General features: G+C 39.3%; 1 protein-coding gene across 1 annotated transcript in view; it reads right to left on the bottom strand.

Moving 5' to 3' along the window:
- KLHL29 (kelch like family member 29) overlaps window positions 1–23,754 on the bottom strand; it is a 422,456-nt gene that overhangs the window by 42,811 nt on the left and 355,891 nt on the right. The window contains exon 9 of the mRNA XM_063315144.1: window positions 2,421–2,619. Within this exon, the coding sequence (XP_063171214.1) occupies window positions 2,421–2,619 (199 nt within the window). The remainder of the gene's footprint in view (window positions 1–2,420; window positions 2,620–23,754) is intronic.

The following is a 23,754-nucleotide window of genomic DNA, read 5'->3' as shown; positions in this document are numbered from 1 at the left end:
GCATGAAAGCTGCTGGGTAACTTTGGACCAGTCCCTCTCTCTCAGCCCAACAAACCTCCCAGGTCTGTTGAGTATTACATGTCACTTTTAGGGGTGGGGGGCAGGTAATTGAGTTGACCTGCCCCCCACCCCCAAAAGTCAGGATAAAAACCTAATAATAATTATCTGCTTTGGAATGAGCTATTTATTGCATTACCTGTATTTCATCTTTCCCCCCACATTTTATATAGAGATGGTATCAACAAGTGACAGATTATAAAACTTGGGAGTAAACTGAGCTGGCAGTAAGATTATTGTTTTCAGAACAATGGCAGGAAAATTCATCACCTGTGTTAGAACTAATGTGATTATAATAAATAGCCTCAAGAGGGTATTGTAGATACTGTGATTTTCACAAAGGATTTAAAAAACCTTTATGAATAGTGCCACTAATTGGACTTTGACTTACAGGAATAATCACACTTCCTATTCTTGGAAATTTACTTTTTCTTAATTAATAATCTTCTGAAAATAGTTTGCATTACACCTACAATTTTATTTGTAAACAGTGAATAATACTTTCAAGAAATACCTTTGTCTGATAAATTGTTGGCCACCCTCAATTTAGAAGAGTAAGGGAAGGGCTGTTACTGAAAGTCCTATGTATTTCATCTTTCTGAGAAATTCTCTGGTCAGATACCATTTCTGCAAAAAATGCAACTTGGCATACATTTTTATATACTAGCAACTTCTTGGCTTTTTGATTTTCCCTGCTGCACTGAAGCAACTTTGAAAGACAATTAGTATGCCTTTCACATGTAAATATGCCTACATTTGATTTGAGATGTCATGCTATCTAACATAATTCTGTAGGTGCATTAAAAAGTTTTGACCATTATTACAAGATCCTGACATTATTGCAGATCCTGTTCTCTTCATATTCCCTAGATAATAAATAAAGCATGGGAACTGAACCTATTGACTAATTTATTCATTTACAGTATCCTTTCTTATCTCTCTTTCTCTTTCACATATACACATGTATATTCCAAGGCTATAAGAGGAAATTTATCAAAAATTAGCTATCATATTATGTATTTTTAAGTATTAGCATAACAAGAGCATCAAGTAAAATACATTAATATTTATTACAAAACATATCACATATAAGACTTAGTTGTTTACCAAACAGAGGCACTTCAGATATGACTTTCCACAGTCCGAAGAGGCCAAATTACATAAACTATTAGGTTCAGGACAAAAAAGGGCATTGCTCATTACTGAAGACCAAGGAATTGTCTGTAATATGGTACCCCATTTTAAAAATGTATTGACCCTGCAACTGCATGTCCATGCCCAAACCATTTTTGCCCATAGACACGTACAAATATTCCCTTCCCTCTTTTCAACACAAATAGCAAGAGAGGAAGAAAATCATGGAGATAGAGTGGGAGGAAAGGATTGCTGGACTGGGAAGGGAAGGGTTTGATAAAGAGAGGGTAAAGATAAACCAGACGGGTCAAGAAAAGAGGGACTCTGTCAAGGCCATACGTTTGCAATGGGACAGTAGAAAGGGCACCATCATTCCTTCTGTTTCACTGAATGTGAGGGCTAGAGGTGGAGGGGGGGCTCTATTCATGGACTCCAAGTTACTTTTTTTAGAGTCTTCCCTTTTACTACGGCAAAAATAGCTTCTCTCCTTCTGTAGTGTGCTCCTTATTCTATGGAAATGAGGACTCTTCATTTCAAAGGAGCAAGTGAGATCCTCTATAGACTTATCTAGAAGTCAGACAATGTTTAATGGTTTTTCTGGTTAATAAATCTGCCTATAGCCAGTCAGGCACATCATGAATGATACAAAAGGGTGTGTATGTGTTTGTGTGTGTGACTTCTCAGGCTCATGCATAGATTTAGATGTGTTATTGTTAAAACTTTAAAATACTATTATTGTTATTATTAAATGGTAAGAAAAGATTATATTGTTTTCTGGAAGACAATCTAAAGTAGTCGAAGATATCAGCAATTTTAAAAGCATTGGGGGAAAAATGTTGGATTAAAAAATATAAACCACATACATGCCCAGAATTCTACCTCCTGATTGTGCCGAGCTGTTAAATAAATATGGCCAAACCATGACAGAAAACCATCTGCTATGGAATTAGCAACTGGTTTGGGATGATGAATGCGCTCCTCTCTCTCTCTCTCTCTCTCTCTCTCTCTCTCTCTCAATACCTTTGCCACGAGGAGAATCAGTGGGAGAACCTGAAGAACTGCAGGACACCCAATCGCCCAGTTTGCTACTCTGACTGTATCTTGGACACTTTACAGAGAAGATGAAAGGAAGCCATTTAATCTTGGTTTCTTACATGCAGACTGCAAATAGCACGAGGCATCCCAGACATAGTTCCAGGAACACAACTGTTTCAAAGCTCTGGCTTTACCTGCTGATAACCTGGGCCGGGTTCTTGGAGTCTGCATCTCTTGCCGGGCATGCGGCAACATGTGATAACGCTTTGCTTCATTCACCAGATCCCGGCAGGCCTCTGAAGATTTTATCAATTCCTCATTGTCAACAATGTTTAGCAGGTAACTGGGATGGATGAAGGGTAGACGGACCACTGCCAACAGCTCAGCAGAATACTGTAAAAAAGACAGTTACGGCCCTGATGAAGGTAAAACATCCTCCTGAAAAAAATCTAAGCCTGCTTACTCATAGAATGGAAGAAATAACATCAAAAGATAATCGCTTTTGTTTTATAGTGTGCAAACATTTCAAACTTAAAATTGATGGTGGAACTTATGCCAAATTTATATATCTTGCACAGAGGAGCCCTACAGTGATTTTTGCAGTTCCCTCAGTTAACTTTGAAATTTAGGGCTGGCTGCTTTATTTCAAACAAATAGTTATTCTGGTAGCATTTCAAATGGCAAAAATGTTCTATGTTTATAGAACATCTAAAGTGAATGGTGAATAATACCACTAGTTTTGATAAAGCCATGGGGTTTTCTTCACTGACAAAACAAATATATTCTTTCAGGTTCTGGTAGAAGTCAAACTCAAGGAGCTAACAATCAAATGCATATGGCATATCTCCATCCTTCTGCATCAATAAAAGAAACTTTATATAGTGCAAAGGATATTTAAATAGCTGAAAAAATCTATCATCAGTCAAGGCTTAAGAGAAACCGAAAGTGCAAGTGAGAGAAAATGGAATATTTTAAAACAGAATTCATGCAATGATTTATTTTTGCAACTGTTCATTCTCCTAAATATCACAGATTGCCTCAGACCATAAAACCACAACAGTTGGAAAAGAGGCAAAAAGAGTAGATTTGTAAAAATGGGAAAAGGTGATTAAGAATAGTCAAGGATATTGCTACGGCAATGCTCTGATACACTGGAAAGGGAGATGGAAACATTCTTTCAAATATATTGAAATGTTATTTGGAACTTTTTTTTAGGACACCAAATCCTCCAAAGCAACCATGATTTGATCAAAAGTAAAGTTTTTTAAAAAAACCCTACTAATATAATGGACAGAGAGAAGATAGCTTGTTGCCTTTATTAAATAAAGCTAGCAGAGATGAAATATTGGGGGACTCACAAGAGACTACTTTTCAGTCTCTGGCAGAAAACTACCACCTGTCAGTTCTACATTATTAAAATCCCTAAAATCTACATTTATTTATGCTCTTATTTGTTTAACCAATAATATAGGACTTGATCTGTAAGAAAGAAAAGGCAGACAGCTGTGTGAAAAGCAGACTTTTATTTGCTGCTTTATCATATCACCTGCAGTAACCACCTAAATTTAGAATTTTTTAAAAATGCCTATCTCCTCAGAGCAGGAAATATCACAGCAAAAGAATCAAATTAATGTTACATATATTCGATTATCTTCCATATAATCAGTAAAGGCCGTGCTTGAATAATATTACATCTTTTATACAACACTTAGCACTCAAAATCTTAGACAGTTGTCAGTATTATAGCAAACATATCCGATTTATTTTGAATGGTTTTCTAATTGAGGAACAGAGTACAAAATGATTAAAACCTAAAACATTCTACAGTATGAGTATGTCCCTGGCCCACCTGTATCTTGCCCAGTTGTTAATGTTAAATATATAACATTAATGTATATTGCTAAAGAAACACTACTATTGTTGCTGGCTCTATTTTCATGCTGTTTTTATTTGATTCATATTTGTTTGGGGTTGGTACCACTTGGCCGGTATCAACACGCTAACAGTAATAATATTGTTGAAGAAATGCTTCCGAAGTGCGGCGTGACTGACAAATCTCTGATTTCCAAGGCTGCTATTTCTTTAGGGGAGAAAACTGTATAGTCATCTTTCAATATTTAAACCTATCACAAAAAAGTGAGCTATAAACCAATTGTGCCAATCATACCCAAAAGAGGCATTCTGATCATTTTTCAGTTATGGTTTTGGAACAACATGCTTTGTATGAATTCAGCTTCCATTTACTTGACTTAATCCACCCTGTTGCCTTAATCTACCCTGTTGCCAGTTTCAGAGAGTTTCAGAGTTATTTAAAGTGACAATCACAGATTTTTTTATATAGGAAAGAGTTAGAGTTTTTTTTTTTAAAACTGGTAATTCACTCCAAAGCCTTTAGCAATTTCCCTCAATAGGTTTTTTTTAAAAAAATACTTAAAATCACAGGGAATAGAACAGATTTTTACAGGACCACTTAAGAATTTTCCTTCAGGGAAGAAGGAGAAGTTCTGTATAACTTTTCTGGATTCATCCTTTGAGACAAAAACCTAATACTAGATATCATGGCCCTTCAAATTAGAAGAAGGTGAGAGATCAAAGAAAATCAATGGGGTCAAACTCTAAGCATCTTGCAGCAAAGGTAGCTTCAGTCACAAACTCTGTCTTGTAATAGACTAATATTGAGCTAGATAATAGGTCAATTGAAAATGATTTGGAAAAGGTACTTTGCAATGTGCAGGGGTGCTGGCATAGCATTACTTTAAAACTGTGTTTTTTCAGGCTTTCACACAAGAAGATGTGACTACTTTGTCAGGTTACACTTGTCCTGTTCAGACTAAGCATCAGACAGGTTCTTAGAGAATAATCTTTATTAAATAACTATTTACAATAATGAAGTCCTTGATATGTAAGACTTGGTTAAACACACCCAACTGGGCCAACTGGAGGCAACAGTTCTAGACTGGAACGGTACTGACGCTGAATCTCTGACTCACTGGACCTGGAACAGGACTACGAACAACAGACAGGGATGCACTGGAGATTTGGAGCAGGACTCAAACTCAGAGCAAGGTTAGACTCGGCTGGGAGTTCTGGACTAGGTTGGGACTTGAAGACAAGGCTTGAAACTAGAGCAGGGATGGACTCGGCTGGAATCCCCAAACTGGACTGGATCCTCTGGACTGGAGGCTCGGAGCAAGGCTGGGAACTTGGAACTAGGCTGGACTCTGCTGGAAGCCCTGGACTAAGCTGGATTCTCTGGACTGGAGACTTGGAGCAAGGCTTGAAGCTTGGAACTAGTCTGGATTCGGCTGGAAGGACCGTGTGTGCCACGAACACAGATCCTGAACAAGATAGGTGTGAAACTTCAAAACACGCTGGAGTCTGCAAAGCCCAGTCGCACAGAACTGTGGACAAGCGGTGGCGCTGGAAAGCCGAGGTTTGCTCACGCTGCTGAGGGGATTGCAGAGATTCACGGCCGGAAGCAAGGCAAAGGCTGATGGGCACGGCTGACTGTTTCCTCACTGGCAGCAGATGCAGGATTTGATTCGTCTTCAGAGTGGAGCTCAAGCGCTGGTTCCTCTTTGGCCACAGACGCTGACTCTGATACTGGTAAGGACTCTTCTCCCAAAGCTGCAGGGTTAGAGGATCAGTTGGGTCTGGCAGCTCGCTGTCTGCACGGCTGCCTTTTATCTTGATCTTTGGCGTGCTTAGAGTCTCCTGCAGCCAATCGGGCTGCCTTCTCCTTCATGTGCTTTTCAGCCCGTCTCTGGCACGTGCTGATTTGCATATTCAAGTCCTCCTCCGGATCTCACCCAATCAGCATTGTAGGTTCTTCCTGCTCTGCTGAGTCATGCTGGAGTTTCATTTCTCCAATTCCAGCTGGGTAAGTGTCATGAGTGCCGTTGAGCTGAAGACATCAGCGCAATGGCACACATGACAATAACAAGGAAACAGGGGAAGGGGCTCAAGATAAGTAGCCATCAACTTACAAAGACTGAAGGACAAGAGACAATGGCTAAACGGATCGCGAGGCACACCCAAGCTGTTAGCGCTAACGCAACGGAGATCGCCCAGCTGACAGCAATCAATGGAGGAATAGGGAAACCGATGATGGGCGATCCCGGAGCGCCAGCGGGGCCTCGCAACCCCTCACCTACCGGCAGGACAGCGTGTTGGACAAAGGGGGGTGACGTAACCGCGAGTGAGGGGGCGCTGACCGGCGCGGGGTATTTAAACCCCGCACCGGCGCGCTCCTGTCACTCTCAGCTTTTTTCTACCACTGTATCTACACTACGAATAAACCAGAGCCTGCTTCAACGGAATCAGTGTCTGTGTGTTACTTGGAGGTAGGCAGCGCATGACAGTAAGTTTCCAATTCTCCTCTGACTCAGAAAGTGAAACTAATTCTGAGTCAGAGGCAAGCTTGGTTCTGACAACTCTTTAAAGTAACTACATCTGTAATGTGACTCCTTTAATCAGCCACATCTATTTTTTCATGCAACTGCTTTAGAGAAGCATTGTGCTCCCCCACCCACCCATCTGGAAGCACTTCTTATGATTTATTTTTGAAGCATTTTCAAATCTGCATCATCAAAGAACACTGGTGCTACTCAACCACAACCTACTTGACCACCTTGACTATAAAAAAGAGATGAGATACACACTGTGTTTCCTTAATTTTTATACTTTTAGTGATGTCTTTTTAAAAGCAAAAGCATTCCTACAACTTATTGTAGGCTAGATGGAACAATGCCAGCACTAGTCAATTCATATTGCACAAAGCCCACAGAGATGGGGAATTTCCCCTTCTCTTTTGATACATAACAATGATGGTGGTTGCTAGGGCAAACCGTATCAACACCTTTTGCAGTACTGTAATGAAGTACAGTATACGCTTAACTAGATTATAATGAAAAAAAATCATTCTGTCTTCTCATTCTATGAACTTCTCATTGTGAAAAGGAAACAGAACATGTTGTGCTGTCTCAACAACAAAAAACTGATATTCTTTCAAGCTAATGCATCAGTTCTCTCAGGTGTTGTTCATAATGCCAATTAATCATTACTAGCATTAAGCGATACAGAATCTCATTAAAACAACACCAAGATATTTGAGAATATGTGTTTGTTTATACACATATACATGCAAACAAGCATACAGAACTAATCTCACTGTCCCTGGAAAATGAGAGAAACTTTGTCTAAAATAATGTATGTATTATACACTAGCTCTTTTAAATTTTCGTACGAGTTTCTTAATTTAGATACACGTTCTAGTAATCAAGGCAATCTGTAACATAATTATATTCAATTGTGACAACTTCTTACCTTTGTCAGCTGGGATTGTGATAACTATCTTATTATCCATATTCTTTTTACCGACATCAGGAGTACGTACTATTTAATACTACAGCATTCTTATTATCTACTACTACTATTCCTTCCTTCTCTTTTAAACTTCCTTATTACACTTTACTTTAACATGCTTCCTATTTCTTTAATTTAGAATAACTCATCTGGTTTTGCAGAATTCCAGTAGAATAGGATTTCCAAAGTGTCTCAATATATACAATGTGTGTATACCTGCCCGCCTCCCAACAAGCCATAGTATGTGTTTGATTAGTTATTTATATACAGGCAAAGATTGGTATTTTGGTATATGCAAGCATTAATATTTGTGCTTTCTATTCATCCTGAGTTTCAAGAGAATTTGTCCTCAGCTCCTAAAAGAGCCTGCATAATTGTTCAGACATGATCTTGTTTCAGAGAATTTAACTACTCACTTGAAAGAAATTAATTCCATTTCAGAAGTACTGAAAATAAAGCTTCAACAAATCAATCAGCATAGCCTCATTTTAATGAATGTGGAATAATCCTTGTTTATACTTTTTTACTTAGCCAAAGGTCTTGCTTTAGGAATGCAATTCAGCCAATAGCAAAAATTCTCCAGGATTTTTGACATCTTTGACAAGAACCTTCATGAATGAGCTGAAAAGGACCTTGAATTTCATTTGGTTCAACAAACACCTGCTCAATTCAGGGCGCAGGATGCAGCCACACTACTCCTTAAAGATGGCAGCCCAACTCCTTTTTAAGTATCTCCAGGGAAGAAGAGATCTATCTATTCCTGGCAGTCTGTTCCACTCTAGAACAAGCCTTGCCATTATGAACTTTCTTCTTATCTGAAGTTCCCTCAATGGTTCTAGTTCTCCTTTTTATTTTATATGACAGCTCTTTGGATAGTTGATGACCACTCTCATAGTGCTATACAGGTCTCAAGGTATGAGGAAATGTGAGATATAACATGGGTTCTAAGCTGCACTAGAGTTCTTCATAATTATAGGAGGCAACTCAGTTCAGATATTAAACTATGGGTGAAGGACCAGTACCGATCACTTCCCACAATATAATGCTTTTGTTATACACCCTGCGTGTACTACTTTGCACTCATGTTCATCTTGAGACCAATAACATTATTTTTACTGCTATCCAAAGCTCATCTTTCCTATCCTAAATTTCTATCTTTGATTTCTTTTTAACTAAATGCAGAACTGTACATTTATCACTGTTGAATTTCATCTTGTAGGTTTCAGTCAAGAGTGCCAGTCTGTCAAGATATTTTTGAATCTTGATTCTATTCTCTTCAGTATCAGCTCTATCACATCTGCAGACTGGAGAAACATCCTCTCTTTCTTCATTCAAGTCAATTATAGAAACCATACTCATAGCCATTCTCTAGACTGAAGCAAAGTCATTAGCGAACACTTGTTGGGGACAGTTCTTTAACCAACAGTGAATTCGTAAGATATTATTCCACTTTTTGTAAAGATAAAAATGAGTCAATTTTCTCAGAGTGCCTCTAAAGAATACGACTGAGCAGCGGGATGCGAATCTAGTTCTCCCAAATTGTATGTACTTTCCACTATATAGCTCTCTTTTTCAAATCCTTAATGTGTAGTCAAAACAGGTAGTATGCAGTTAATTCCTCCATTCTTCTATTTTTCTTTAAACTGACCTTATAAGCATCCAGTAACTGTACAATATGAACAAAACCCCATTTGTAATTGGAAGCCCGACATCTCAATTAATTTTCATGGACAGGTTCCCAGAAAGGTTGATGTTTAATAGTCTGTCTTCCTGAGTGATCAACTTTGAGACCTATTGTTAACTTTTTCCTAGTTCTAAAGCAGCTTCCTCATTTCTATGCTTCCCTTTTTTCAGATAAATCTACACTATGCCCCTTTTCTCCTCCAGTCTGTATATTGTAAATACACATCCAAGGACCTCAAATCAGAATAACATAGTATGGCTATTAATAGTGATATCTTAGCTATCCGTTTCTTAAACATTCTGTTCAAATCATAAACATTTTTGCAGTGCATTAATTTTGATGAGATGGACTTATTGACAGGCAAACCTTAATGCTGAATGGTACGCCCTAATACAAACATCTCTATTTTTATGATGTGGACTTGTGAATCTAACACCATTTACCCTAGTTGTGCAGGATAATAAACTGTTCTTTAAAAAAGGAAGCCCAGGCCTCCTGTATTGTATCAGAAAAGTGAAGTATTGTTTATCTAATTTATTCTGTCATTTTTAGGACTTGCAGTAAGGATCTAGATTGGAAAAGGTTGGAAAGGAAAATAAGATTTGATCAAATAGATACATTAAAATGTATCTATTTTGCCTAGCCAAGAAAGCTTTTCTTTTTTTGGTTAATCATTGGTACGATTTTCTTCTGCGTTTTTACTCCCAACTACTACAGAGATGCTACAGGGTTATAACTGAAGTTGTGAACATTTTTGTATTAATTTCTGTTTTTAATGATGTAAAGTTAACACAAAAGATTTTGAATTCTTTACTTTAAAACATGTGTCTCCTGGGATTTTTAAAATACTTTCTTGATTTTAGGGATTTCAACTTCTGAGCCAAGTAGAGCGTCATCATTAATGGTGCTTCTATTTTAACATACTTTCATGTTTTTGTTTAGTTCCAATTATTGTTGCTAGGCCTTATACCCTAAACAAAGAGTGCTGGGGACAAAGGGTATCACAGGCCAGTGCCCCTGCTCAGTTTAGATTGATTTTATCCCTTTTGTTTTAATTATAGCACTAGATTGAGAATAGTTTGAGAATAGAGCCAGTCTGGTGTAGCAGTTAAGGCCCCAGGCTAGAAACTGGGAGACCGCGAGTTCTAGTTCCACCTTAGCACAAAGCCAGCTGGGTGACCTTGGGCCAGTCCCTCTCTCTCTCTCTCAGCTGTGGGAAGGTGGCAATGGCAAGCCACTTCCAAAAAACCTTGCCGAGAAAACTGCAGGGACTAGTCCAGGCGGTTGCCAGGAGTTAAAAAAGTGACTCGAAGAGAAGGAGGAGGAGGAGGATTTAGAAAGTAAAAGTGTAACAGGCAGCTTTTCCATCAATAACAGCACAGCAGAATCCTCAAACCCAGAGCCGCAACTGGGGGGTGGGGGGACAAGCGGGGCATGTGCCCCAGGCACCGTGCTAGGGGGGCACCAAAATGAGCACTGGGGGGCACCAAAATGGGTGTGGAATCCATGTTTGCCCCAGGTGACACAGACTCTAGTTGCGGGCCTGCTCAAACCCCTTCTCCGGAAGCACTCAGGTCTATGAATCCTGTCCCTGTCTCTTCCTTTAGCTCCTGCTGCCCCCATATGTCTTCCTGGGGTCACCTCACCTGGTCCTCTCCCCCTGTATGTGAGAGAAACAAAGCTCTTGCAACCTGTACTGTCTCGCTGATGATTACAAATGTAAACAAGTCATGTCTATACAGTGTAATGCAATCTTCTGGCATTATAGCAGAGAGCCTAGAGATTCCAGCCATCCTCCCCTTTTTTAGACACAGACCAATCTTGCAGGGGATAACATCAAACTTTATTTTAAAAAAACGTAATAACTTTTGAATTAAAATAGTAAAATGTGAACTTTCCTTGTGGCAGGAAGAAATACTTGCTTTCAAGTAAGTTTAAAAAGACAAAAGTCCAAAATAACATGCAAGGCTCCTGTCAGACCACAAGAGGCTGTTGGCTGGCTAAAAAGTCTCCATGAAGAGGTTGGTAATTATTATTACTATTATAGGTGACAACAGGAAAAACAAAATATTGAAGGCCAACCTGAAGCATTAATGAAAGAAAACTGACTTTAAACATCCACATTTCTAATCTGTCCAGAGAAATTCGGTGGATATAAAAAGTCTATACACCCCTGTTAAAATGCCAGGTTTTTGAGATATAAAAAAATCAGACCTAGATAAATCACTTCAGAATTTTTTCTGCCTTTAATATAACATACAAGTTGTACAATTCAATTGAAAAACAAACTGAAATCTTTTAGGGGGAAAAATAAAAATAAAAAACTAGAATAACGTGGTTGCATAAGAGTTATTTCAAATGCAGCAATCTTCTTTGGCTGCTCAGACATGCTACCCCCACTTTCTGGGTTTTCTTCATGTTACTGGTATGAGGCAGCAGTAGCCATTGTGTAATTTTTCTTCTCTTCCTAGTTTATTGGACTGGGAATATTTTGGACTTCTTTCTAGTCTACTAATCTATTTTGAGCTCATGTATTACACCTCTCTCTTCATTTTCCCTTCGGTTCACTTTTAGATTTCAAAATTGAGAATTTCTAATCTTTAGCTCTTCAGTTCTGTTCAAGCCCCTCCTTCCCCCCTCCCCAGTCCTCTATTGAGGTACAATATTTTGGTCCCAGTTTTATTTAAAAAGGGAGTCTTTGCTTCATCAAATTACCCATGGGTTCAATATTACATGGGAAAGTTATTACTTTTTTTGACAATTCCGGCTGCAATGCCTAGAAAGGTCAAACATTTCCCAGTCGTCTTAAATATCATCTCTTTTCTTATAGTTACTATTATTTCATATAAAATTACATTTGCATGGTATTGAAATAAGTAAATGTTATCCAAATGGTAAAGATATCCTCAAGTTGAGCTCGACTCCAGGAGATTACACGAACACGTCTAGGTAAATTTCTTTGCAATAATACAGAAGTCGTATTGCCTTCTTCAGGGATGTTTTTCAATTTCCCAGTCCAGCTACAGCTGGGAATTCTCTGATGGTTTCTCATCCAAGTACTAACCAAGCTCACTCTGGTTTAGCTTCCATGTTTGGCCAGATACTGCCACCGATTAAGATAAATGTTAACTATCTTACGGAGAAAGGTAATGTAAAAATGAATATTGAAGTAATATATTTATCAAGATTAATATATTTACTTAGAGGTACCCCTATGCTAATACTTCAAAATTAGCATTAAAGGAGACTGATAAGATATTAAGATTTTCTATGGGAAATACAAACCACTAGATTATCTAAGTGATGGTTATCATATGATGAAGGGGACTTTAACTTTCCTGACTTTATGTTTCTCACTGGTCAGGTCATATATTTTTACTTCAATTTCTTGACGGAGCACACATGACCAAGTAAAAGAAACTACTATGGGCCCTGTTGGAAAATGATTATTTGAGCCCTCTGACATTGTGGCAGAATCTTTATTTTTAGCAAGAGCTTGACTGTATTTCCTGTATTATAGTTTGCAAGGCCTATTTGGAAGATGTTGGGATAGAAGCATAATTTTGATGTTTTTCCCCATTACTCCATGATAATCCCAGTTTGAAAATTGCAGGTGATTTATTTAAACTATACTGGAAGTGTAAAATGGGTTTTAAATTGTCAAACTTTAACCAAAATCTTTTAGTTTGTTTTTAAAAACAGTTTAATTTTATCCAAAACACATTATCACCAATGTTTTTAAATACACAACCTCCCCAAATGACCACTCAAAGGAAGGCAAGAGATTGTAATACTAGCAAGTAAATCCAGTATAAAGATCTTGGCTGACTACAACAAGGATCTTTCCTTTTTTCTTAAATTATAGTCAGTGCCATTGGCTAGGCATTTATATAGTTGTTACAAATGCCCATTTTATTCTTCTTTAACACAGGAATCAATATATTGTCCTGATCTGAAATAAAAATGCTGCCTTTTCTCAATGAAACGTATGGCAGTCTAAACGGAAGTCCTCTCCATAATAAGTCCATAAAGTCCAGATCTAAAATTAGCTAGCTGCACACTGATTATAGCCCTGCTTTCTTGCCTCTTGCTTCAACTGCAGGTGCATAGATATTGGGCTTGCCATGGACTTACTGCAGCCAATCCATAACAATCCATAACAATGAACTTGGCCATGGAAAATATGAAGTTGCTCTTAGTTCCTTGTCTTCCCTGATCTGGTATTCTCCAGATTTGTTGGGACTACCATCTCAGAATTTCCAGCCAATAGCAAACTGGCTTCAACTGCAGAAGATGCAGTCCCCAAACATCTGCAGAGCATCAGGTTAAGGAAGGATGATGTAAGTGTCCTAACAGTGAGAATCACAATGAGACGAGGAGTAGTTCTCTAGTGTTTATTACTGCTACATAACAGAATCCTAACACACTGAAGAAGTGTGGGAAAAACCCAGACAGATAAACCCCAAAAGCTAAGGCGGGCCTGATCTGTGTCTCTTTGAATGGCTGCTTAATTCCTCAGTACTACGCATGCATTTTCCACCCTGGATGGGAGCCCCTTCCTGCTCGCCATCAGTACTCATGACAGTAAGTTACCATTGCTTTTCATGGGACCTTCTTTTCAGGCACCTTGCTGGGGCCAGAGGTACATAGCTAAGAAGCTTCCTGTTAATGATTTTTAACCTGACTCTGGTACTAAATTTGGACTGGGGTCCCTATTTATAGAGATTGGATTCTATAATAGAATCCAATCTATATTATCAGTTTTAGATAAGCCTTTCCACTGCTATATCTTGATTGGATAAGACCAAATTAAATACCTGTTCTCATTTATCTAGGCATCCTCGCATTTATTAGATATTTACAAGTAGTCCTCATTTAGCAATTGCCTCATTAAGCAACCATTCACAGTTACAACAGCGATGAAAAAATAACTTTGCAACCAATCCTTGCATTTATGATCTTTGCAGGTCTGCAAAGCAAAGGAAAGCTGAGGTAAGATCATAAGCACAGTCGCGGTTTCACTTGGTGACTGCTTTGCTTAATGGCTGAGTTGCTGGTCCCAACTGTGGTTGCTAAACAAGGACTACCTGTACTGGCCTCCAGAGTGACTTATCAAAATACAAGAATTATCTCACATGAATCATAGTCGGAAACTTTATAATGTCATGATCTGAATAGTTGGCATCAAGTTTATTCGCCTTGCTGGGCTTAAGGAGACAGAAGGGAGTTGGCATACATATTTTAAGCATAGCTACCACATTTTGCTATAATGAAGTTATGACATCTTCATAGCTACTCAGCTGATTAAAAGTGTTACTTATATAAGAACTGCTCTCCTGCTATTCAGTCCTCTAGATTCTGCTCACAGTAACATATGCCCATATATTTCTGGAGTTAACTTGAGGGGCAAAAAAATCCAATTGTATTGTATCATTTATACAAAAATGAAGTGTTAAATTAACTGCACTGAGGTTTCTCAAGTTTTTTTAAAAGAACCTTGGTTTACATTTCTTATGCACCCATACCCTAAGATTAAGTTCTGCTGTGTTGCTATGTTAAAAAAGGGAGAACTGACACACAAGCCAAGCTACTTGTATAGGCTAGGTCTGGGTAAATGACCTATTAGACCCAAATAAGTCAGCAACTTTGCCTGCCTGCCTGGGAGGTGCCTATCATCTCACATTTTTTATACACATGCACACACACGTACATAGACATACATAAAGTAATATGTGTGTATAGCTTTTTTTAGTTAAAACACATCTTTTAAAACTAAGGATTGACTGAAGAAAGCTAATATGCTATGACAACAGAACATAACACTGGCTATATTCAAGGGATGTTTAAAATTATTATAACATATCACTTTAACACTGGATTTACTTCATTCCTGTAACACTCCCTTTCTCTCTAACACAACCAAGTTCAACACATTTATGTGTTGTACTGCTAAGCCACAGCATGTTCAGCTCTCTGAATCCTTTTCAAATTAGCTCCTCACACCTTTAATCAATTACTCTGCTATTCTGTAAATTCTTCCAATTTCTCCGCAAACCTTTGTCTCCCAGGTGTCATTAAGTTACTGTTGAGATAGCATTTTCAAGGATACAGGAAGTTTTACAGGTAGCTCATTAAGACGTTTTAAAAATAGGTAAACCATTCAGTTTTGTAACTGGACTTTTTGATTGTTCACAGTATTTTTTAAAAGGCTAGCATGGGTGTGCATATAAAGGAAACAAAGGGGAAAAAATCTTGATTTTTTTTAAAAAAACCACTCTCTTACAATATTATCTTACAAGCAGATAAAGCCTGATTAAAAGCAAGTAGATAAAATAGCTTAAAAAACCAAGTATATGAAAAGAATTCATATCAAGAAGAGATCAAAATATTCCTGAGAAAATACAAATATTTTTACTTGCCACCAAAATGACACTAGGAAGTGCCAGATTAGCTACTCTAAAGAGGCCATTCTATAACCAATCCATTCTCTTCTAACCTCCCACTGGTGGGTGTAGCTATTGAAGGTCTTAAGGTCCAGATTAGCAGCCAGTGCTTAGAACTGGGGCTAGAAACACACTATAAGCCAACGAGGCAAAGCTCAGCAGCATTAGCCTGGGATGCTTGTCCTGTGATCTTGTAGCTTTATTCTATTGTTTCTCAACGTTGGCAACTTTATGATGTGTGGACTTCAACTCCCAGAATTCTGCGAGTTGAAGTCCACACATCTTAAAGTTGCCAACGTTGAGAAACACTGCTGTATTCTGATAAGAGAAGATCCTGGGCCTGTTTCAGGTATGACACACTGTGATAGTCCAAAGAAGAGATTAGTCAGGGCTACCTCCAAAGCCAGGCTACTGTTGTGCAGGGAGAGTCATAGCTGAGTCAAAAGCAAAAGAGGGTCTGATCAAGTTGTTGTCGCCTCTGCCCCCAGTGACAAAAGCAAATTAAGATGTATCCCCAGACTAAACTATGGGGCCATAGTTTTGGGGTCCTGGGATATTTTTATGAGCAAGGAAAAAGCATCAAAGCTCGCTTTAAGAGAGCAAAAAATAAGCATCAAATATTGCTTTAAGACTCCACAGTGATTTTCCATTTTCCTAGCTCAAGTTACAGAAGAGAAGAGAGTTGTGTGTGATAGATGGCGTATTGGAAAGGATCTTCTGGGCCCTTCTCACCTCCTTTCTCATGCACCCCACACTGCACATGGGTTTAAAATGATAACTCCTGACAACAACACAGGCCATTTTATAGCATGAGCAGAGTAGGTATGTAGAGAGGAGGTGATTCCCTTGAGGGGGAAGTGAAGACTTACATTTTCCAGCCACAGCACTGACCTCTCTGTAAAGCTCCCTTCATGCAGCAATGAGGCTTTATAATAGCCTGCTCTGATCTCAGTAGAGGCTAATTTAAAGCCTCATTGCACACAGGGAGATGAGGTTGTTTTGAATGAGCTTTTTTTTATTATACTTTTTTCAACTCACTCAATGAAATTCCAGTGTTGGCATACCACTTATGTGGTAGGATATAACCCATGGCCAAAATTTATTTCCATAAGAAATGCTATTTCAAGGGACAAGATTTTATTCCCGTAAAGGAATTTCTCACATAGCAGAGATGGAAAGCTCTGCTTAAGACGCAAATTGCAGACAGGCCAAGAAGGGTTGTTCCTTACTTTGGGCTTTAAGCCTATATGCTTTGTACTTTGAGCATCCCACCTGATAAAAAGCGTTTTATGTCTTTGTTTTTCATTTTGTGATCTTAAAAACATAGTGTAAGAGCTGAGGGATTTTTTTTTATATTTATTCAGCTCCAGGCTTTCCATTGCTTGTCAAGCAATTAAAAGGCACGTCTCCAGCCAACAGTCTGTTCTCACTGCCATATGATACAGCCTAATTATTCAAGAAGAGAGCATCTAAGCTGGTTGCCTTCTCTAATTTTTTATTTTATTTTTAAACATGAAACCAGATGATTAGAGGCGCTCGGATAACTCCAGAAATGTTATTGCCTGCAGTTGGTATTCACTTCCAAAGCACTGGGATATAGTTATTTACAAAGCATTAGCTTAATAAATATTGAGTTCTTCTTTCTTCTGCAAGAATATTGAATGACCTTTGGAAAAAATAAGCATTTGCTCTTCCAACAAGTCTCAGCTGCTGTGCTTAGGTCTCTCTTAAAACAGTCCAGCGCAATCCATGTGGACAGGATTCTTACGACTCTTTGAAGTAGAGATATGAAATGTACAAACTGGATCAGAGCAGGTCATCAGGGATCCCACTATGGCTGCAGCATACATCCTGCCTGGCGTATGATAGATACTTCAGTGTGGGCACCACTCAACTTCATGTCTCCCTTCTGCAAACACTTTCCACATTGCTTTTTCCTCTGAGAATTTTCTGTAAATGTTTTGGGAAAGATTCTGGAGCATGTAAAGCTATGGCCAGGTCTGTTTGGCTTCATTATTTTCCAGATGCATTCAAAATGGCCTAAAATGTATCTAATACTTTTTGATGACTTCAGGGAAAGATGGTTAATGCAGGTAAGTTGCCATTCCAGACAGCTTGCCACCTTTACTGCTCTCATTGAAGAATACCCAGGTGTCTCCCATTCGAACACAGAACAGTCTGAAAGACATCAGTATAAAGCTGTCAGGAAACCTGACCTCATACTGATGCACAAGCTCAAAGAACTCAGCAGTAGGGTTCTGCAGGCTTTGAGTACTTCCGTTTCAGAAGAAGTCGATCCAGACTCACGTGACTATAGCATCTCTCTGTGATTCTTCAGGCTTCTTTGTGAATCTAAAAAAAAGGTGCTACAGCTTTAAAGGTTTGTTCCTTTAATTAACATTTCTAATAGCAGTAGCCATTTGGGAAACACTGACCTAGAGCATCCCAAAGGGTTCCAGCTATCCCCACTGCTACTTAAGATATACTTAAACTGCAGGGAGAGGGTGACTGGTGTTCTGAGGAGCAGCATGCTGATGACACCCACCTCTACCTCTCTTTCCCTATCCAGGGAAACTATTCATGTTCCAAATCACTGCCTGATGTTGTCAATAGACTGAATGGGGGTAAACAAAAAGAAGCTTAATCCAGACAAAACTCAGGTTCTCTAGGACTCTCAAAGGCAAACTGAGACTAGAAATTGAACCTTAGCTGGATAGAAACACTTTCTTTAAACTCTGTGGGTATTCCTTGGACATAATGACCTATGGTTGGTTGAGTTTGGCAGAATGTAACTGCTGAAATAAATAAATGAACATCTGCACAGCTAAGGCTAGTGGACCAACTGTGTACAATCTTAGAGACATCAGGTTTGTTCACAATGATGTATGCATTTGTTATGTCTTTGGACTATTTTAATGTGTTCTATATCAGGTTGCCTTTGAAAAATGTTTAGAAACTTCAGCTACTACAGAACGTTGCAGCCAAAAAAATTGGCCAGGGCCAGTGATATGGGGCATGTGACCCCTTGTTACAGGCCCAGCTCCCATACAGCTTTTGTACACAATTCAAAGTACAACTCCTGACATATAAGCTCCCGTTTTGTTCTTTATTCGTTCAGTCGCTTCTGACTCTTCGTGATTTCATGGACCAGCCCATGTCAGGGCTTCCTGTCGGTCAACACCCCCAGCTCCCCCAGGGATGAGTCCGTCACCTCCAGAATATCATCCATCCACCTTGCCCTTGGTCGGCCCCTCTTCCTTTTGCCCTCCACTCTCCCTAGCATCAGCATCTTCTCCAGGGTGTCCTGTCTTCTCATTATGTGGCCAAAGTATTTCAGTTTTGCCTTTAATACCATTCCTTCAAGTGAGCAGTCTGGCTTTATTTCCTGGAGGATGGACTGGTTTGATCTTCTTGCAGTCCAAGGCACTCTCAGAATTTTCCTCCAACACCACAGTTCAAAAGCATCGATCTTCCTTCTCTCAGCCTTCCTTATGGTCCAGCTCTTGTAGCCATATGTTATCCTTCCTATACAGGTCTTCCGTATATTCTTGCCACCTTTTCTTGATCTCTTCTTCTTCTGTTAGGTCCTTGCCATCTTTGTTTTTGATCATACCCATTTTTGCCTGGAATTTACCTCCAATGTTTCTAATTTTCTGGAAGAGGTCTCTTGTCCTTCCTATTCTATTGTCTTCTTCCACTTCCGCGCATTGCTTGTTTAAAAATAATTCCTTATCTCTTCTGGCTAACCTCTGGAATTTTGCATTTAATTGGGCATATCTCCCCCTATCACTGTTGCCTTTTGCTTTCCTTCTTTCTTGGGCTACTTCTAGTGTCTCAGCAGACAGCCACTTTGCCTTCTTGGTTTTCTCTTTCTTTGTGATGTATTTTGTTGCCGCCTCCTAAACAATGTTGCGAACTTCTGTCCATAGTTCTTCTGGGACTCTATCCACTAACTCCAGTCCCTTAAATCTTTTCTACCTCCACTGCGTATTCCTTAGGAATATTAGTGAGCTCATATCTAGCTGATCTGTGGGTCTTCCCTAATCTCTTTAGTCTGATCCTGTAGGCCAGGCTATTTTCTCATTTGAATCTGTTCAGGTTTTCGTATCTCTGGGTGAGGGTATCCTAGTCTCTCTCTGGTCATTATGGGTGATACGGAATGAGAATTAGACAGCATCTCCTCAGAGGTCACTTGCAGGCTCTGAAACTCCCTGAAAAAGATCAGATCAGCATCGTTCCTATTGTTCTCTTATCAGCAGGCAAATGAATGGTTGTTCAGACAGACTCTGGGAATATGAGGTGACTTTGTGTTGAAATCATTTAAATTGACTGATGCTAGTACTACTGATATGCTTGTATTTGATTATTCTTGTTGTTGTTTATTCGTTTAGTCGCTTCCGACTCTTCGTGACTTCATGGACCAGCCCACGCCAGAGCTTCCTGTCGGTCAACACCCCCAGCTCCCCCAGGGACGAGTCCGTCACCTCTAGAATATCATCCATCCATCTTGCCCTTGGTCGGCCCCTCTTCCTTTTGCCTTCCACTCTCCCTAGCATCAGCATCTTCTCCAGGGTGTCCTGTCTTCTCATGATGTGGCCAAAGTATTTCAGTTTTGCCTTTAATATCATTCCCTCAAGTGAGCAGTCTGGCTTGATTTCCTGGAGGATGGACTGGTTGGATCTTCTTGCAGTCCAAGGCACTCTCAGAATTTTCCTCCAACACCACAGTTCAAAAGCATCGATCTTCCTTCACTCAGCCTTCCTTATGGTCCAGCTCTCGCAGCCATATGTTACTACAGGGAACACCATTGCTTTAACTATGCGGGCCTTTGTTGTCAGTGTGATGTCTCTGCTCTTAACTATTTTATCGAGATTTGTCATTGCTCTTCTTCCAAGGATTAAGCGTCTTCTGATTTCCTGACTGCAGTCAGCATCTGCAGTAATCTTTGCACCTAGGAATACAAAGTCTTTCACTGCTTCTACATTTTCTCCCTCTATTTGCCAGTTATCAATCAAGCTGGTTGCCATAATCTTGGTTTTTTTGAGGTTTAGCTGCAAACCAGCTTTTGCACTTTCTTCTTTCACCTTCATCATAAGGCTCCTCAGTTCCTCTTCACTTTCAGCCATCAAGGTGGTATCATCTGCATATCTGAGATTGTTAATGTTTCTTCCAGAGATTTTAACTCCAGCCTTGGATTCCTCAAGGCCAGCTTGTCGCATGATGTGTTCTGCATACAAGTTGAATAGGTAGGGTGAGAGTATACAACCCTGCCGTACTCCTTTCCCAATCTTAAACCAGTCTGTTGTTCCGTGGTCTGTTCTTACTGTTGCTACTTGGTCGTTATACAGATTCTTCAGGAGGCATACAAGATGACTTGGTATCCCCATACCACTAAGAACTTGCCACAATTTGTTATGGTCCACACAGTCAAAGGCTTTAGAATAGTCAATAAAACAGAAATAGATGTTTTTCTGAAACTCCCTGGCTTTTTCCATTATTCAGCGGATGTTGGCAATTTGGTCTCTAGTTCCTCTGCCTTTTCTAAACCCAGCTTGTACATCTGGCAATTCTCGCTCCATGAACTGCTGAAGTCTACCTTGCAGGATCTTGAGCATTACCTTACTGGCATGTGAAATGAGTGCCACTGTTCGATAGTTTGAACATTCTTTAGTGTTTCCCTTTTTTGGTATGGGGATATAAGTGGATTTTTTCCAGTCTGATGGCCATTCTTGTGTTTTCCAAATTTGCTGGCATATAGCATGCATTACCTTGACAGCATCATCTTGCAAGATTTTGAACAGTTCAGCTGGGATGCCGTCGTCTCCTGTTGCCTTGTTATTAGCAATGCTTCTTAAGGCCCACTCAACCTCACTCTTCAGGGTGTCTGGCTCTAGCTCACCGACCACACCGTCAAAGCTATCCCCAATATTGTTATCCTTCCTATACAGGTTTTCTGTGTATTCTTGCCACCTTTTCTTGATCTCTTCTTCTTCTGTTAGGTCCTTGCCATCTTTGTTTTTGATCATACCCATTTTTGCCTGGAATTTACCTCCAATGTTTCTAATTTTCTGGAAGAGGTCTCTTGTCCTTCCTATTCTATTGTCTTCTTCCACTTCCGCGCATTGCTTGTTTAAAAATAATTCCTTATCTCTTCTGGCTAACCTCTGGAATTTTGCATTTAATTGGGCATATCTCCCCCTATCACTGTTGCCTTTTGCTTTCCTTCTTTCTTGGGCTACTTCTAGTGCCTCAGCAGACAGCCGATTATTCTTACATGATGGTTTTTAATATTTTAATTAAAATATGTTATTTTACTTGTGGTTTATTCTTAGCCATTCTCAGGGTTAATTGTAGTGTCAATCTCATTTGAAAGGGCTGTTCTGACCATTAAGTCTAATATTTTGCTGAATGGCAAAATCCAAATTAATGGATGTTAACAGGTGGTTGTCCAGCCTCTGCTTGCAGATTTCTAGTGAAAATGATCCCATCACCTCCCTGGGAAATTGGTCCCACTGTCAACTGCTCCTACAGTTAGGAAGGGTTTTCCCCTCCCAAAAAAACACTGAATTGGAATCTGCCCTCCTGTAACTTAATCTGGTATTCTGTGTCCTGCACTCTGAGATAATAAGGAAGAAGTTTTAATCTTCTGTTTGACATCCTTCAGGTATCTCAGAATGATTGCCATAACACTACCCCACTATCTTTTAGCCTACCAAAGCTAAATATAGCCAGCTCCTTCAATCTCTTTTTATAGGACTCAGTGTAAAATCTTGTATTATATTTCCTGCCCATAGGAAGTGTCATTTATATATCTATAGCTATTTTTAATGCACACACATTTTCAAAGTTATTGAGTTTGACTTTTTATACCACCCCAGTGTAATCTCTTCCTGAGTTCCAAAACCTAAAGATGCCATTATGAAATTTTAAAGGCAGGATTTTCATGGAAGCATTCTAAGAAAGAACAACTTCTATGTTAGGAAATAGAAGCTATGTGACTAGAAAGCCTATAATACAGGATACAGAGATGTGATTCAGAAGAGCGCTACTGATGCCACCACTGAATGGTCCACTGAGCAAAATAAATAAACTAATCAGAATTATAAACTATGATCTCTTGTTGACAAGCAGCAGCAAGCAATAGTTAATGGAACCAAAGATGAACAAAAACTTCATCCCAGGTTATGAACTTCCTCTTCTGCGGCTATACTCTTTCCATGTAGCCAGAAATACAGCTTTGATAGCATTTACATTCAATTCCCCATCTTATCACAGCATGTAAAGGAAGACTCAGAGGTTATAGCAAGCCCTGCTTACTTTTATACAAACGAGCTTCAAACTGAGTTTTTAATGTGGTTAATACAGCTGAGATTTAGTATTAGTTGCTTAGTGGAAACAAAAGCAAGAACTAGACTTCTCTAGGTTCTGCAGAAGGAGAGAGAAGTACACATGGTTGAGGTTTGTTTCATATTACTTCTAAAGCAGGAGAACACTAATAGTTCAGTAGCCTTGGGCCCTTTCTGTGAATATTGTTGAAAGGCATCAATGAGCCCAATAGCTTAGTAAAACTGCAAAACTAAGCATGTGCTGAAGTCTTGCCTCGTGCAAGGGATTCTTCATTCTAGGTCCATCCTGTTTCCATTCTTTGCCCAGCTTTCTAACACACTGTCCCTTGTATTTAATGTCTTTCAGTGTTCCTTCAGCAGCACAAGAGCCTCTGAAATGTGTCAGCCCTGTTTCAGCTTGCCAGTGAGTTGAACAGCACTTCTCATGTAGTTCCCACATTATTCTAGTGCCCAGAACATTTTGAATGATGGGATGACTTTGTGAGTCTTCTGGGTGTGGTTAACTAATATTTATTTTAATTAGCCTACATCTCATAAGATTTTGCTGATCTCCACTCTAAGAAAGTTGTGGAGGCTATAAACACCAATTTTGGTTGCAATGGACACCATGGTGTCTATAAGCACCATTTTATCAAATCCTGGAGTAAAAAGAAGGTTAAGAGATACTGGGCAAAACTTGTATGATTGTTCA

The sequence above is a fragment of the Candoia aspera genome, chromosome 1 (assembly GCF_035149785.1).
Source record: "Candoia aspera isolate rCanAsp1 chromosome 1, rCanAsp1.hap2, whole genome shotgun sequence".
In the NCBI taxonomy this organism is placed as follows: domain Eukaryota; kingdom Metazoa; phylum Chordata; class Lepidosauria; order Squamata; family Boidae; genus Candoia; species Candoia aspera.
Note: the sequence above shows the minus strand (reverse complement) of the source record. Positions and strands in the feature narration are given on the sequence as shown.